The sequence below is a fragment of the Suncus etruscus genome, chromosome 2 (genome assembly GCF_024139225.1).
Source record: "Suncus etruscus isolate mSunEtr1 chromosome 2, mSunEtr1.pri.cur, whole genome shotgun sequence".
Lineage (NCBI taxonomy): Eukaryota > Metazoa > Chordata > Mammalia > Eulipotyphla > Soricidae > Suncus > Suncus etruscus.
The window spans coordinates 146,957,930-146,976,039 of NC_064849.1; the positions used below are offsets into that span (position 1 = coordinate 146,957,930).

At 34.3% G+C, this 18,110-nt stretch overlaps 1 protein-coding gene across 1 annotated transcript in view; it reads left to right on the plus strand.

Moving 5' to 3' along the window:
• ADGRV1 (adhesion G protein-coupled receptor V1) overlaps positions 1-18,110 on the plus strand; it is a 322,278-nt gene that overhangs the window by 216,889 nt on the left and 87,279 nt on the right. The window contains 1 exon segment of the mRNA XM_049769107.1: positions 4,146-4,246. Coding sequence (XP_049625064.1) covers positions 4,146-4,246 — 101 coding nt within the window.

The window sequence follows — 18,110 nt, forward strand, 5'->3', positions numbered from 1 at the left end:
TCATTCTAAATATCAAAGAATAGAGATATTTACAAATTTTTATAAATTTTTATTATGACCAAAGTAAATTATGTAATTTACTTAATATTTAAGGTACATAGTGATAATGAATCAATCAGGACCATTCCTACCACCACCTGACCTTGGATTTGGTGTTTAAGTCTGATTATTTTTTATTTCCACTCAGTGTTCATACAGTTGTTTGGTCCTGGTACTACCCATTTCCCCCCTCAATTTATGAAGCAGAACAAGATTATTTAAGTTATGTGGTTCTGTTGGAAAAAGAAAAGTAAACAAAATCTGGGAGGAGTTTGTCTAGAGAGGCTATAAAATATCAATTTAAAAGAAGAAAGGTGAAAAAAGAACAACATAAAAAACAACAAAAACAAAAATAAACAAAAAAACTAGTAAAGCAACTACAAAGAAGCACAACAGCAACAAATATTCTATATTTACATATTCATATATAAGCATAATATATGCATACAACATGCAGATTTTAAAATTCTTATTAAACAGATGGGAAGATCTTTAGTCCAGTTTGATCATAGGAAAATAATCTAGTTGTCCTTAAGTTATATCTAAATTAAACTATCAATGTTATCATTTTCTTAAGGGTAATTTATCTGCTTTCACCCTTGAATCATGTTGAAAAGTCATTAGTGTTAGCAAACTAATTAATCTTTTCCAAGTGAGTCTATAACTCACAGTGCACACTGAAAAAAGAGTAAAGGAAAATCACTCAGTTCATTGCTTCTTTTTCTTCACAATTGTCAATGAATTTATTTAATAAAATGCTGTCTAGATTACACTTTTACTTAATGTCAAAAATGGTTATAATATTACATTTAAAAATTTTGTGTTGATGAAATAGGGTAGCAGTTAAGGAAGTTGCCTTGTACATGGCTGACCCCAGTTTAAGTCCTACCACCACATATCCTGAGCACTGCCTGGAATGATTTCTGATCTCAAAGCCAGGAGTTTTATCCCTGAGCATTGCCAGGTGTGGCACATACTCCCCAAATTTTATGCCTATTGTAAAATGTATGGCCCAAAGTTGTGGAGTACATGGCTTACATGTACAGACTCAAAATTTGGTTCCTGCCACCTCATCTCCCCACTCTGGAGATAATCATAGCCGTAAAGCTTCTATATTGAACACTGATCTCGTGGACCTTGTATTGTTGCTCTTAGTTTTCCTGGAAAATGACCCTGCCTCTTCTTTCAGTAGTTCTGGGGATTGCCCCATAAATCTAGTGTGGCATATGATGGGATTTGCATTTTTATATTAAGGAATGTAAAAAAGTTTTTTAGCTAAAAGATTTGACTTGTAAATTCAGATTATATATACTAATATTCACTTTTTGGTTATAAAATAAAATATAGATGTTTAATGTTTAATATAGAATACTTTAGAAATTTGTTAACTGAAGTATTTACTGCCTGAAGTATAAGATATTCAGTATCTTCCTTAAGTCCAGTTTAAAACTGGGTAACAGTCTACTGAACTCTTTTTTTTAGCACCTATTTTCTCCCCCAAATAAAACATGCATTCAGCTAAACATATTACAGTATGATTTTAGACTGTTAGACTGTTTAGCCCATTTTCTTTCACCAGCTTTGAATGCTGGACTACCACCAGGTGTCATGATAGCATTTCAGTTGAAGTTTAATATACTTGATAAAATTTTTCTGACCATAGAATGGAAGTTGTACAGAGATCTACCAAGTGTGGCCAAGTAAAATGAAGTGACTATGAAGAAACTCTTTTTGTGATCAAGAAAAAATAATTGATTATTTAATTTTACTCTGCTCAATTCTAATCCTCCTACTTATTACCATTTACTATAGTAAACTTACTATAAAGAACATATTTGATAAGTGAATTTTAATGTTGAAAGAAGTTGCAGTTACTTACTACTAGTTGCCTACTTTTTACCTAATCTCTGTTTCTCTCTCTTTAACACACACATTCATTTACTCATTTACATTTAAGTTTTGAATATAACCTAACTTTATCAAAGAAAATTCCAAGTTTACAATAGTGAGTCTGAAGAGACAGCTTCAATAGTATTTTTGAGGGGATGTATATGTGTGTGTTGTGTGTGTGTGTGTGTGTGTGTGCACATGCAGTTTGTGCACAGGGCTTTCTCCTGGTTTATACATGGTTTAATCCAGGCGTACTTGGGGGAATATATTGTTGCTGAAGATTGAACCCTGGTCAACCATGTGCAAGGCAAGTGCCTTACCCACAATACTTTTGACCATGCTTTAGCTTCAATGATTTATAAACTATTTATTGCTCTGTAGTTTCTGAATGGTTCATGATGTTGGCTGGGTGGAATTTGGATGCAGCCTCAGAACCTGCACACTTATTCAAAATATTCTATGGCAGATTTTATAAAAGGGGATTGTTAGAAATATTTTGCTAAATTTCTAGCGGAGGCTTTATTTAATTCAGAGTTTCACTATATTGATACATTGTCTATCTTATTGAGACATTTAAAAGCATTTTTAAAAGAAATCATAAGAGGCATTTCTGTAAAGATTAATCATAGACTTATGTGCACATTTTGCAGAGACCTCCCTCAGACAACTTGCCCCAATATGTGATTCACTTTAAAACTTTTTTTTATAAATTAGAATGGATAAAAAAAAATCAGATGATAAATAGGTGTGGTCTTCTATTAAGGAAGCATCAGTATACTTGGGAGACGTAATGCCTGCAAAATAGATGGGAGAACTGCATTCACATATAATTATTCCTTGAAAAAATTATCTTGAGGATAAGAATGAAATAAAATATTTAAGTGAAAATAAAAGGGGTCATGGTGGGAATGGGAGATGGCACAGCATGCGAGGCACTGCCTTGCATGAATCCTACCCAAACTTGATCACACACACCACATATGGACCTCTCAGCACCCGCAGAAATAATCACGGAGTACGGAGCTCATTTCAGAGCACGGAGCCAGAAGTCAGCTCTTTGCACCACTAGGTATGGCCCTCCTTCAGTTAAAAAAAAAAGAAAGAAAAGAAAAAAATATAAAAAGAAGCTTGAAAATCTAAATGCACAAAATTTTTTAAGCACTTATACACTCTAAATTTAAAACCTAAGATTAAGGTACACTTTTATGAATTATAAGTTAAAATTTGTGGTTTAGTGCGGAGGTTCTGATCATCCCTTTGAAGTAATATAAGTGGATATATGTACTTCTTTAAAAAAAAAGAATTATTTTTGATACCCTACTTTGATATATAGATATTTAGGCTGGCATATCATCTCAAGGGGGAAATAAACATTGTTTCTGGTTTTGGCACCAAACAACATCAGGTTGTTTTTTTAGAAATTTATTATCTCTAAGATTGTAGTTACTTAACTGTCCATAGTAAATAAAAAGAGAAAATATTAAACCTGAGTTTTTGGTGAACCGTTCACAAATTATGCCTGAAATATGCTACTCTTCTCTCTAAATTCCTTATTTCATCAAGCCACTTGCTTTTATAACACCAAAATGGATTTTCCCTCCAAAATAATAAAAAATGTTGAATGGATGGATGTAATGAAAACCAAATGCTTAATGAAATAATAAACCCACTTAGTGTTAGTGGGCAAGTGTACATATCTAGTTGAAAACTGAAAGCTATCCTTTGGCCTAGTTAATTAATTATATTTGGGGGGCTGGAAGCGATAGTACCATAGATAAGAGCACTTATCTTTCACACATCCAAATTGGATTTGATACTAGACATGCCATAATGTACCCTGAGCAACACAAACAATGATCCCTAAATTCAGAGTCAGATACAGTCTTGAGCATCACTGGATATAACTCCCAAACAAGCAAAAAATATTTTATTTTATTTATTTTTTAAATATTTTTCATTTTTTAAAAATATTTTTTAAAGCACCATGACTAAAAAAACCCCTTCACCAGTGCTACCCTCCCCCTAAAATGAATTGTTAGATGTTATACAAAATTGAGTGGATTCAAATTGCAGCCTTGACAGTCTCAGAACCATCCAACAGCAGAGAAAGGCTGCAGCTCACTCGTACTTAATTACCCCAAAGGTTTTTGACATGCTTCTGTTTGTCTTTCATGGATTATAAAACGATGTGCAAGCTTTTTCTTTTGTTCTTACAGGTCTTTGCATGGCTGTTCTTTCCCATGTCTTCTGTGCCAGGTACTCCATGTTTGCAGCTAAACTTCTGACTCACATGATGGCAGCCAGCTTAGGTACACAGGTAGGAGAGCTCTGGCATTTCCAACTGCTTTGAGATGTTTGCATGTCTTATTCTGTAATCCTTGACCTGAATGCAGAAGTTTAATCTCAGCTTGCTAGAAATAATGTTTCTTTACTTTGTCGTAGAGGATGATTGTGGAGAGTGTGAAGATAAAATGAGACTACCATGTCTATAAGAGTGTATATTATGAACTTCTTTTTACAGAGAAGTACATTTATTGCACTGATTACGAACAAATGTCTGCTTCTTGTCATGACATACTTTATTGGCAGCTAATACATACTAAATATATTCTCAGGAATAGGTGATGAAAATTAGCATATTTTATTTAATCAACTTGAATAATGTATGTTTTGTCTTACATTCTTTTCATGGGAGCATTATAGCGATAATACTTTAAGACAGTTGGGAAAAATGTTAATTTTCATTTATTAGTATAGAATAGAGTTGAGTAGAACATCACTTTTTAAAAAGTATTTAGTGTTTTGTGTCTGGCAAGAGAAATAAACATTGAATCATTTCTTGCATAAGGATTAAAGCACATTGTTTAAAGCTTATAAAGCAGATAAAATAAGTAACATATTTTTGTCAATGAGATGCTCAGTCTAGTTGAATGATACATATATATATATATACAGAACTATAATTTAGTTTGATAGCTGTAAGTATAATCTATTTGCAAATTACTCTACATTTAGTTGAGGACTTCATTTTTCTATGAAGGTCAAGGGAGGTTTCATAGAGGAGGTGCTCTTTGAGTATTTGAGTTACGAATATAATGAGAACTTCACAGTTAGTTACCAGTATGATGTAAATATAGATAGATACTCATATGCTTGTATAAACAAGGAACAAAATTGAATCCTTCTTTCAACGTTGAGGCTGTAATAACAGATGCAGGCAGTAAGAGTACACAGTATAATATTGTTGATTAAACTTCTCAACATTATTTTGTAAAATGAAAATTCCTCATTTCTGGGGGTGTGGGGCACATTTAGAATGCAGAAAATGCTATTTCTAGATTTGGTGCTCGTTGTGTGCTTATGTCAGTTTGCATACATTTATTGTGCTATATCCATATCTTTTATACAACTCTAGAGTGCTACCATGCATTTTACTGAATCTTAACAGAACTTTGAAAATAATACCCATGCTGGTACTGAAATATAGACTGAAAAACTATCTGGAATATTGGGATAATATAACCCTTCTTTTGGTAATAGATGTGAAAATGATGTATACATATCCTAACTGTTTTTCAGTAATACTTAGGTGTAGGATTCCAAGCAAAATATTCCCAATTGTGTTTTTAAGTGAATTATGGGAGGTGAGAATTGTTACCAAAGGGGGGCTCATATTGAATTTGTCAAAACTACTTATATTGCCTGGTAACCTATCTTAGCTGTCTGATCTTGCCTTTGCTTATTGAATGTAAGATCTTAGACAACCATTTTCCATAATTAGAGTTTGCTTGGCTGTATTCCCCACCCACTCTGGTGATTTTTTGGCAGCAGTGTTTGTACAGTCTTAATTATAGCATGGTAGAGGTGCAGATAATTCTTCAGTGTCTTAGCAGACAAATTTGCTCATGTCTAGGGATAGAAAAGAGAAACAGGATTTTATATACCTTGTTACTTTACCTTCTAATTCACGTTGTTCTTAATTTTGGAGAAAGTGGTTCGTCAAACCCAAGTTATTTCTCAATATGTTTTAAAATAGTTGAAACAATGTGTCATTGAGAAATTCTATAATATGTGATTGAAAAAATAATGTCCTTAGCATATTATTGGCAGGATCAAAAATATTATTTCCTTGCATTTTTGTTTTAATGATAAATAAATAAAGTTGAGTAAAGTTAGTCTAAGGGCCGGGGCCAGACACAGAATAATCTCTCTCATATGTGGGATGTAAAGAAAATTTGTAGGTGAATAACAACTGCCAAGACACAAGAGCAGACATTTTCAGTTGGAAGCCAGCCATGCCAGTGGTAAGGGGGAGAGAAAAATTAAGGAAAGAAACACTACTAGAACAACGGAGGAGGAGAAAAGAACCTGGCATGAGACTGGCTGGGAAAAGGGAGGGCAATTGGGGACATGGTGGAGAGAAGTGGGCACTGGTGAAGGGATTGGTGTTGGAACATTGTATGACTGAAACAATATTAAATAACGTTGTAACTCTGTAATTCACAGTTATTCAATTTCTAAATGCCCTCTAAATTAAGAGAATAATGATTCCTTGAGATCCATTTCTAAAAGTCAAAAACATTTTCTTTCTCTGAATAAAGAGGGGGCATAGTGGTAGTCAGAGGAAAAGGTGCTTGCCTTGCACACTGCAAACCTGGGTTTGATTTCTGGGTTCCCTGAGCCCAACAGAAGCAATTCCTGAATGGAATAATTCCTGAACATTGCTGGTATGATCCAAATATCAAAAGTAAAAAAAGAGAGAGAAAAGAGAGAGAAGAGAGAAGAGAGAGAGAGAAGAGAGAGAGAGAAGAGAGGAGAGAGAGAGAGAGAGTGAGAGAGAGAGAGAGAGAGAGAGAGAGAGAGAGAGAGAGAGAGAGAGAGAGAACTAACTTCAAAAGTGAGAATGAAGGGCCCAGAGAGATAGCACAACGGCGTTTGCCTTGCAAGCAGCCGATCCAGGACCAAAGGTGGTTGGTTCGAATCCTGGTGTCCCATATGGTCCCCCGTGCCTGCCAGGAGCTATTTCTGAGCAGATAGCCAGGAATAAACCCTGAGCGCCGCCGGGTGTGGCCCAAAAACCAAAAAAAAAAAAAAAAAAAAAAAAAGTGAGAATGAAGAGAAGTCGAAAATCTTAAAATTCTTTAAATCCAGAATTTTTTCTATGGGGCCTTTAGTCTTTGATTTCTCATTCGGAACCCCATTGGTGCTATGCCAACATCTTCGGAGCTTGTATTTTCTATAGAGAAGTCTTCTATCTGTGGTTCTTTGGTTAAGACACCAAAACTTCTGTGTTACGGACTTTTCAGATGTGAATATTTTGAAGACAGTTCTTTCAAGACCATTCAGTTTCAAATATTTATTTTTGACTTGAGAGTTGAATGAGTTTTGTGATAAAGGAGAGAATGGAAATTGTGATATTTTCCGACTTCCTTTTGGAATTATCTGAGTCAGTGAGTAAGGTAATAAAATGTGTTCTTTTGGCTCTGCTTCTCCATTCCAAGAAATATATTTATGACAGTTGGAAATTATCACTTTGGACAAGAACTAGGTGCTGAAAGGAGTTAAATTGATATTCATGGTACCCCTTCAGTAACAATATTGAAACTATAGTGTCTAAAAGTGAAAAACAGAGAGAACAGAGAGAGATAGAAAGGAGAAAAATGTTTGCTACAGAGGCAGTCAGGAGAGGGGGCAATGGGGAGGACAGGAGGAAAACTGGTGGCAGGAAATGTGCACTAGTGAAAGTTGTTATATATTGTGTAAGTGAAATTCCATCCTGAACAACTGTAACTGTGAAACAAACTACTGTATTATGAACAACTGTACACCATGGCGTTTAGATAATGTAATTTTTAAAATCTAAAAAGAAATCTACGCTAGAAATCTATAATGTTATTAAATTATTATATACATGAAGATAGACAAACATTTAAAAATTGTTTTAGCTTTAAAAGATTGTATTACAGTGCCATAATGATAGCACAGTAGTAAGGCATTTGCTTGCATGCGGCCAACCTGGAACGGACCCTGGTTGATTCCTGTTATCCCATTCCTGGTACCGAGCCTGCCAGGAGCAATTTCTGAGCACAGAGCCAGGAGTGATCCCTGAGTGCTGCCGGATGTGGCCCCAAAAGAAACAAAACAAAAACAAACAAAGATATTTTAATTTAGGGTGCTGTAATACGGTGGGTAAGGCATCTGTCTTGAACATTGACACCCCAGAATCAATCACTGGTACCATGCACTGTCCCCAAGCACTAGGAGTAACACTTGTGCACCAGAAGTAACCCCTGAACATCAAAAGTAAATGTTTTTAGTGGTGTGTCCACCCTATAAAATAAAATAAAACAATAAAAAATAAAAGATAAGATTCTGTTTTTAACTTGGAATTTCTGGCATTGCAACTTTTGGGGAGAATTAATAACCAAAAGTTGCCAGCAGATGGCAGTAGAAGATTTTTTTGTGGCGGCATGTGGGGGATGAATGGCGGGGTGGGGGGGCACAAAACTGGTTTTCAGTATTCAGCAAAAATTGAAGTAAGGTAGTAAACTGGTTTGGACAGTATTCTTCTCTAGTGAGCAAAAACAAATTGTGTCTTCCTACTATTGTCTCCCCCCCTGTTTCCCCTGAAAAATTTTAACTCAAAGATCCTTTAAGAAGGCTTGTACATCACTAATTTGAGAAATATATTTCTGTTATCATTATAATTAACTTAGGATTTAAAAGTATTTTTATTCTTATATTTATGATTTCATAGTATGCTGTCTGTATGGAAAATTTTCTTAATGACATTTCACAGAATTTTTGAAATTTGATCTATATCTGCAGTACTATTAAAAAGTATATACTTTTCAGTACAGAGTTTCTTATCTTTTAAAAAAGAATAATGACAAAAAACAAGAAATTTTTTTCAACTTAATAATTAAATATAAAAAAGCATTTTCATGGTGTTAGCGTGATATTTCTCAGGAAAAAAAAACATCTAATTATATCTTTGTGATATTTATCTTTGAATCAAATTGACAATCCTTGTGTGCCCTGATAAGACTAGTAAACAACTGGGACAAAGGACAAGTTTGCAGTTCAGGGTTCTCAGTTCTGGGGTTCTCTCAGGAAAAGCAATCCACCAAATCTAAAAAAAGAACAGAAGTTTCCTCATTGAAAATACTACAAAACAAAAATCACATTTGCTTCAGTAGATAAATTTAACAATATTTTTAATGCCTCAAGCACATTTTATGAAGTGGAAATGAATTTGTGTAGAAGAAAATGTGTATAAATGATTAATTGTACCAGACATTTATATATTACACTAATTCAGGTAACAGTAAATATTTAAATATTTGAAAATCTTAGGTATTAATTTTTGGTAGCCATTTTCGTTTCCTCACTCTACAATTTGGATTGTTATTTTAGCAAATAATTTTGTTTTTCGGTAGGATTCTGCTAGGTATTTTTAACCAGTAGACTCTGCTTTAATCTTCTATTTATCTCATTATAGCTTTGAATCTTTGAGACTCTTTGAGGATTATTGGCTGCACATGACTGAAGCCAGAAGCTCGTTGCAACTTTTCAAATACTGACACTTTTTTGCTACTAGAGGGCCTGGTTTCTTTCTTTGTCCCTTGCCTATTTTGTTGAGAACAGCCAACTCTAGAAAGTTCCTTATACATGTAAGATCAGAGTTAATATATCTAATAAACATTCATGAAGGAGCATGAAATAAATTTTGAAATGCCAATGATTCGAAAACAATTTTCTAATACTTTGAAGTTAGGGTTAATAACTTGTTCACTAGTGTAACCTTTATTTCTGCTCCACTTTTATTATTTCAATTTAAAAATCATTTTCTGATTGAAAAGAATCAGGAAAAAACAGTATCAGAATAGACAAGTATCAAGTAATGTCACTCATATATGGTACATAAATAAATTACTGAATAAATAAGGCAATAGTAAACTTTAAGATTTTAAGAGCATGTTAGTGCTTATCAGACATAATGGGCATATTGGGTGAAAGGAAAGGGCATATTGGATGACAAGGAATTAATTACATGGTAAAAGATAAATTGAACATTGAACTCAGTGTAGTATATAAAATATTTATTTACAATTGACACATGAAGCTTTCATAATGCTCTAAGTCAATGTTACTTCAATAAAAATATCTTAAATACAAAATTTAAAGCTTTGAGTATACATGGATCAAAAATGGATCTTTGAGGATTGTAAAATGAAGCAGCAAGTGTTCTTCAGTAATGTAAATATAATGGATTAGGAAAGTGTTTTCTAAAATTTAATATAGACAGCATGTTAAAATTCAGATAATTGGATTTCCCAATTTTGTTTGTCAAGAAAGTAAATTAGTTATTTTGTGATCTACATACATTTATATCTCTGATTATTATCACCATTGTTGCTATTGTTAGTATGATTAGTAAGAGTATCTTTATTCTAATGCTATTCACTTTTTTCTTACTGTAATTTTTGTTTAAGAAATGCAATTAATTAAGAAAATAATTAAAATTTAATTTAAAGCTACTGATTTTGAAACTATAAATATTTTATCTTTTTTACCCAAAGGAAAGATTTTGTTGTTGCTTTCTCACAGTCCCAATCTCCACACCCTACGTTACTACAAAGGGTATGGGGAAGGGTTTTTAACAAGCAAACTTAGGTCAGAGTCAGAAATATACCGTATTTTCTGGCGTATAAGATGACTGGGCGTATAAGACGACTCCCTAATTTTGCAGTTAAAACATAGCTTTAGGCCTATATTCGCTGTATCAGACAGAACATTCCTGTGCTGCATGTGCTCCTGTGCTCATATACCACAGTGAGCCAATCACAACAAGCAAAGGTTCAAAGGTTATACTGTAATAGACTTCCTCTCTGACTCTGGCCAATCTGAGCAGACTTTTTACAGTGTAGATTTGGGTCCAGAACATTGTCTAATCTGCATGCATCAAAAGCCTGCTTGGATTGGCTGAGTTAGAGAGGCAGTCCGAGCAGCCTTGCAGTGATTGGTGCAAGATTGAGTTGGAAAATTCATTTTGTGGCATTATTCAGACAATTTTTGTTTAGCGGCATATTGAAACATTTTTCATGATATACTCAGCGTATAAGACTACCCCTGATTTTTGGTTGACTTTTTTTTGTTTCAAAAGTCATCTTATATGCTGGAAAAAACGGTATTTGATCTTTCTCAAAATAGTTTATGCTTTGTCAGTGTTGTTTTGAACATACAATAAATTAGTAACAAAAGTGAATATTCAGTTCTCTGCCTAGTTCTTTTTTCCCTATAGTTTGTCAGTGCCCTCATTTTAAGATTATTAAACATAAAATACTTCTACTTTTATTATGTGTGCAAAATAGATATACCACTGTATCTTTTATTAGATATTCTAGTATGATGAAAATGAATACAAGGTATTCTACACTTAAATAGTGAAGATACATTTTAATAGATTTAGTTAACATTTGACACTATTGTCTTTGTGCTCAGAAATCTGTTCAAAGTTAAATAATTTATGATTATGAGTGCTATTGAAATAGCCACAATTAAAATTAAATGAAACAGTCTCACCCAGTATTCACCATCATCATGACCACTTACACCTGATCTGGCATATGTATAACATAGAGATGATTCAATAGGAAGTAACAAGAGAGACATGTATGAATGAAACATATAAATAGCAGTCTACAGCAGTAGTATCATGGTAGAATTGAGTAAGTGCTGAGAATGTATCTATCACAATTTAAACAACAGTACTTTAAGAGTGGACTACATTTGTACAGTTTCTTTGAAGCAAATAAAATCTGTTCTGATTGTTGAAGCATGCATATAGATCCAAAGACCTCAAAGTGTCATTCTAAGTAGGGGGAAAGAACAAAACAAAGACAGATGGAACTTATAGTGAACATAGGTATGAACAAAGGCATGAACACAAGGTATAAGTACAAAGGTATGAACAAAAGAAGTTCTCTCTTGCCTGTGCATAAAGAGGTGATTAGTGAACTGAAGGTGAGGCATGCTGTCTAGGAATGGTGAGGCACTCCTGATGGTGTTATTCCAAAAATACATGTCACAAAAGGAGTGTTTTAGAATTAGGCTGGCAAGTAGAGCTTAAATTAAAAATAGAAAAAGTAAATTAGAGGCTGTAATTAGGGAGATGAGTTTAGAGAGTAGATTGGGCAGCGTTTACCATTTGTTTTAGTTGCTTATGATGGGTTATGAGATTGGACAATGGTAAGGAGTGTAAGAATTCAATGGAAGGAAATAGGGCTATTAAAAACTCCCAGTTTTGATTTATGGAAGTAGTATAATTTCACTTTCTTCTATTAGCAACAGAAAGGCCACATTATGAATTTTACTTCAATAAATTAACATAATCTTAATCATTATGTGAGGGAGAAATTATGGAGTTAGGTAGTAATAATACGTCTGTTTTATAGGAAAGGCAAATCAAAGTACTGAGTTAAAGTTACTTGCCTTGGGTTTTGTAGTAGTATGTGACCAAGAAAGTAGTTAAATATTTCTCTAAACAAATATTGTGTATCATTTCATAAATAAATTGTGTCTGAAATTCATTCTCTCCATAGAGTAGGGGCCAACCGTGCAAAGCAATAGCCTTTCCCATTATTGATATCTTCAGCCCCAGGAGATTGTACTGTGACTATGAAGCTGCTGTTTTTATTTGATTTAAATAGAAAAAGATGTAATTTAAATAGATGAAGAAGGATATATGTAATTATGGGCATTAGGGATTTAAAAGGGTAATTTTGGGGGAGTGGGGAAGAGGATGTAATGGAGTGTGATGGAGAGATTGGGCCATATTTAGCTCTGCTAAGGGAATACACCTGACTCTGTTCACTCCTGGTGATGCTCAATGGGCATATTTAATGCTAGACACAGAACAGGGTTGACTATGCACAAAGCAAGGTCTTATCCCTTGAACAATCTCTTTGTCTCTCTGGTCCTCGACATTTAAAATTTCTATAGTACTTTTAAGGTGGTGTTTTGGATGCTACCTACATTAATTCAGAGGCCTTGATATTATGAGTTTTATTTATTTTTTTAGAGAGGTTGTGTTGAGAATCTATCCTTACAGAATAAATGCGTAATATCATTAAAGGGCTTGTTAATTTTTCTCCGAGATAGTGGTTTACATGTTTGTTAAAGTACCTAAAATAACATGAGATGGGAACTGCTCTCATCCTTATTTCACAGATGAAAACAGAAAAGCAAAGTTTAATATAAGTTAGTAAACTACTTTTGCCTTTGTAGGCAGAACATTATGTTTGGCAGGAGGATTCAAATCAGTCTGTCTAATTTCAAAACCCTTATGTTTATTTGTTTTGATTTTTTGGATCACATTTGACAATACTCAGCATTTACTCCTGGATTTGTGCTCATGAATAACTTCTGGTGGTCTGAAGGGACCATATAGGAAGTTGGGGGTTGAACCACTTGTAAGGCAAATGCTCTCTCTGCTGTACTATCTGTCTAACTCCACAAAACCCTGTTGTTTACAACCTTTAGCATGTGGAATGAAAAGGATTGATACAAATAGATAATTAAAGCATTAATTTTCTAATTCCAAAAAGGGGGTGGGGTGGGAATAAAAGGGGTTCAAATGGAAGAACATAAGGACTAAGCGTGGATGGAAAACAGTCCTCAAATTTAGTAGGAAGCGGGCCACTAAAAAACTTGAAGATGGTATAATGAGATATAAAAATTTAGGTGATAATTGGTAGAAGTAAATGGATGAGGTTAATTTGGAACATACATGAGAAAGTTTAATAGGGAAAAACATACAGAGATTCAGGATACAGCAAGAGAGAATAGCTCTTGTTGGTGGTTATGAAAAGTTGAACCCGGAAACTACATCCATCAGACGGGCAAATCTCTCCCACCCTATCCACACTCCTTTTCTTTTCTTGAAAGAGAGCTTTCTGTAGATAAAAGAATAAGTGGGTTAGCTCTTTGTTTCATGTTTGTATTAGTACTTTTCTGATAAATTTAAATTATTTTGTGCATGGGGCCGGAGAGATAGCATGGAGGCAGGGTGTTTGCCTTGCATGCAGAAGGACAGTGGTTCGAATTCCGGCATCCCTTATGGTCCCCTGAGCCTGCCAGGAGTGATTTCTGAGTGTAACCCCTGAGTGCTGCCGTGTGTGACCCAAAAACAAAACAAAAAAAATGAAAATATTTTGTGCAGTGAACATTTTTATTATGACTTATCTAAGTATGCTAAATCTAGAACATTTTTTGTTTTTCTTTTTGAGATTTTGTCCCCCTTAATCATGAATCCAAATTTCTGTGAAGGCTTTCCTTATATTATTGTATTATTAATACTAATATTTATTATTGAATGTCATTAGAATTATTATAATGGTGATAAAATATATAATAAGTGAACATTTAATAATTTGATAAGAGAATATTAATATTTTTCCATTTAAAATGTGTTTTAGAAATACTTAAGATGATTTTGGTTTTCAAGTTGCACTGAAACTTGAATGTTTACCAAAGTAAACATTTGCTTCACAAGAAATAATACATTTAATTGTTTTGTTTTGGGGCCACTCCTGGATGTGCTTGGGGGTTACTCCTAGCTCTGCATTCAGAAATCACGCTTGGCAGGTTTTGGGAGACCATATGAGATGCCAGGGATCAAACCCAGGGGGCCACATGTCAAGCAAATATCCTACACACTTGCTATCACTCCAGTCCCTAATACGTTTTTCTTTCAATAAGAGGAATTTAAATTTATTGTCCTATTCATTGCTGCCAAAGAGCATGTTTTGTTACAGAATTCCTTCTCTCAGTAAATATATTTTATATGCTATACTATTTAGTCTACCAAGAGATTCTTTAAAAATGGATTTATCATATACTTTATTAAAATTTTATTCTTTAAAATGTTTTAACGATAAAAACTCAGGCCCTTTCTTTCAGCAAACATTACAACCTCAACCCAACAATAAACAGTTACCATTACAGTGAAAACAAATGGATTCTGAACATATAAAAATAGTATCATGGTCACACTACTGGGAAATTTCAACTTTCCCAAGTGCTGAAGTAGCAAAGCAACAGAAAGAGTGAGTAATATTCTGAATTAGGCTGCAGTGACATTATCATGTTTGCAACATGGCTTTTGTTACTAGGAAAATTTATGAGTCTGATCCAGACTTTACCAGAAAATACCAGTTTGGAATCTTCTATTACAGCCTCAAAAACATAAACTATCCTTGACTTTTAAAAGACTTCTTTTGATGTTCTTAACTAGGGAAAATGTGCATTTGGAAAAATTGTTTTATGAATATTTAATGATAGCTCTAAAGGACTTTAAGTAACAAACAAGAGGTACAAAAGGAAGAGCTCTTGTTTGGGAATTAGAAGCATAAGTGGAGTAATATCCCTGAATTTCATTGGAAAAGTCTTTGGAAAAGTAAGAAAGTATGCCTTGCAGAGAATAATAGATCATGTTCAAAAAAGCAGGAAACACAAGGTTATAGAAGTAGGAGCCAGAGGAGGAGAGAGAGAGGATCATTTCTGATGCCACAACTCCAAAGAGGCCCTTTTGGTTTTGCTTTGACCCAAAAACTTCTGAATGTCCTAGAGAAACCTAGTGGTTTCCCCCCCCCCCCCTGGTTTTAGGCTACTGAAACCAGAGTGTGAAAATGTTTTCTGCCCTGCCCTTTTTAAGTAGTTGGCTCTAACAAGTTTGTTACCACACCTAACTGCCCTTTCTCAGCAAGTATTTTTCTCTTGGCCTACATTATTTCCAGACAGTATTGTTCATTTTGTTTTGTTGATAGTTTATAAATGAAATTTTTCTTTATCTTAATTTTTGTGTGTGTTTGTGACATTATGCTCATATTGAACTGTTAAGACATAGGAACAAAACATATTTAGAATATAATTGATTCTTAAAAAGAAAACTATTTATGATATGTATTTCTAAGAATTGATGAACTTCTGAGATAGTTACATAACTTTTAAATACAGAGATAATATTTAATGAAATTATTGATAAGGATTACCTTGAATATTTATCATTATACTTTCTCCAGATAATATGATTATTGCTTCTCTATTGTCCTTGAGACTGGAGGGCTAGATTGATGGTACAATGAGTAAGGCTCTTGCCTTGTATACACCAGGTTCGATCTCTGGTATCCCATATGATCCTCCAAGCACCACCAGGAGTGATTCTTGAATGCAGAGCCAAGAGTAACCCCTGGCCATTGAGAAGTGTTCCCCAAATAGAAAAATGTGAGGTTTCAGATTATCTTTGCTCATTGTCTCACATTAGTAAGTCTTTAAGCTCCAAAGTCAACACATCCCTCAACATGCCTCAGTGAAAGACTCCTCAGAATCTCTTTTTACTATTTCTTCCTTCCACTTCTATAAGGCATCAAAAGCACGAGCTTAGGAGTATTACATTTTGTCTTTTTTTTTTTTTTTTTTTGAGCCACACCTGGCTGCGCACAGGATTTCATTCTGCTTATTTTTAATTCACTCATAAAGCTTTGGGAATTTATATGTTCCGATCCAGATCATCCATGTTCAAGGCAAATGCCTTATCTTCTGTACTATTTCTTTGTCCATTTTGAGATATTTTTAAAACAATATTTCTTAAAAGTCATTCTATTATATATTTCAATTGATTGTAGTTTGCAATCAATAATATTTAGTATATGCCAATTCTAATTAATTACTTTATATCTTTAGTTTTTATAAGAGTTTAAAATCTTAGGCGATGGAGGTTAGCATCCCTAGGGTCTTTGCCTTGTATGCAGCTGATCTGGAGGGATCAGGTTCCCGGCAGCCCATATGGTCCCCCAAGCCAGGAGCAATTTCTGAGCGCATAGCCAGGAATAATCCCTGAGCACTGCTTGGTTTGGCCCAGAAAGCAATCAATCAACCAATCAATTTAAAAAAGTAAAAATAAAGGGGCTGAAGAGATAGCACAGTGGTAAGGCATTTGCCTTGCACGCAGCCAAATTCAGTACAGATGGTGGTTCGAATTCTGGCATCCCATATGGTTCCCTGTCCCTGTCAAGAGCGATTTCTGAGTGCAGAGCCAGAAGTAACCCCTAAGTGCTGCCAGGTGTGACCCAAAAATAAAAAATAATAAAAATAAAAATAAAATATCACTGTAGTAATTATTTTATAAACCTCTTTCCAATCTTCTTTAATACTCCCTGAGATATTTGTGAATTTTTTAAGGAAGTGGGTCTTAACATTGTTTATTGGAGACTGAGATAGTAGAATGACCAAGATACTTGCCTCCCAGCTTTGATCTCTGGCATTTGATGGGCCTAGCACCATTAGAAATCATCTCTGAGTGCAGAACTAGGACTAATCCCTGAATACAGTCTGATGTGACTCAGAAATAAACAGAAAAAAGTATTAATTAAATTCACAGATGTCTCCAAATCTCAGGAAGTCATGTTTTTGAACTTTATATTCTTACTCAGTCTTTTATTTGGTGCTGTTATTTAGGTGTTTCTGTAGAGCCAAATATTAAATTCTTAAGCAAAAAGACCTTTCTTTTTCATACTAATTTGATGCCAATAGGCAAATATGAGAGTTACAATAAAAAGAACAATAAAAGTAAAGCAGCTTTTCCCACAACCTGTTAGCTGAGTGCAGTCTAGAACCACCTTTCTGGCAGACTCTCCTTGGATCCTATCCTCCAGAAACATACTCTGTGTTCTGCCAGGGATGGGAGGAACCTGGTTTCAGGCACTATCCTTTGAATGGAAGGGTAAGTATTATTGCCAAGTCTAAACATCTACGTGCTACATTATCAACAACGAAGTGCATTTTGTGGATACATTTTATTGCAAATGATGGAATACTGAGATAATCGAGGTAATTATTATTGCCTCTCTGTTATACTTGAGTCATCTGAGACTTGAAAGAGCAATGTTATTGGCTCCAATTCCCACATCAAGTTAGTTGCTCTCCAAAGCTAAGCTAATGCACACCACTGAAAGACACCTAAAAATGTCTCAGTCATGATTTTCCCCTTTGCTTCTACAGGGCTGATTAGCAAGGTCTATGGGACTTTATGGGTTGTTCTCGAACACAGAAATCACAACAATCTTAAACCTCACTTAAGAAGCGCTGCGTAAGCCTATTTATATCCTCACCCATTTGAA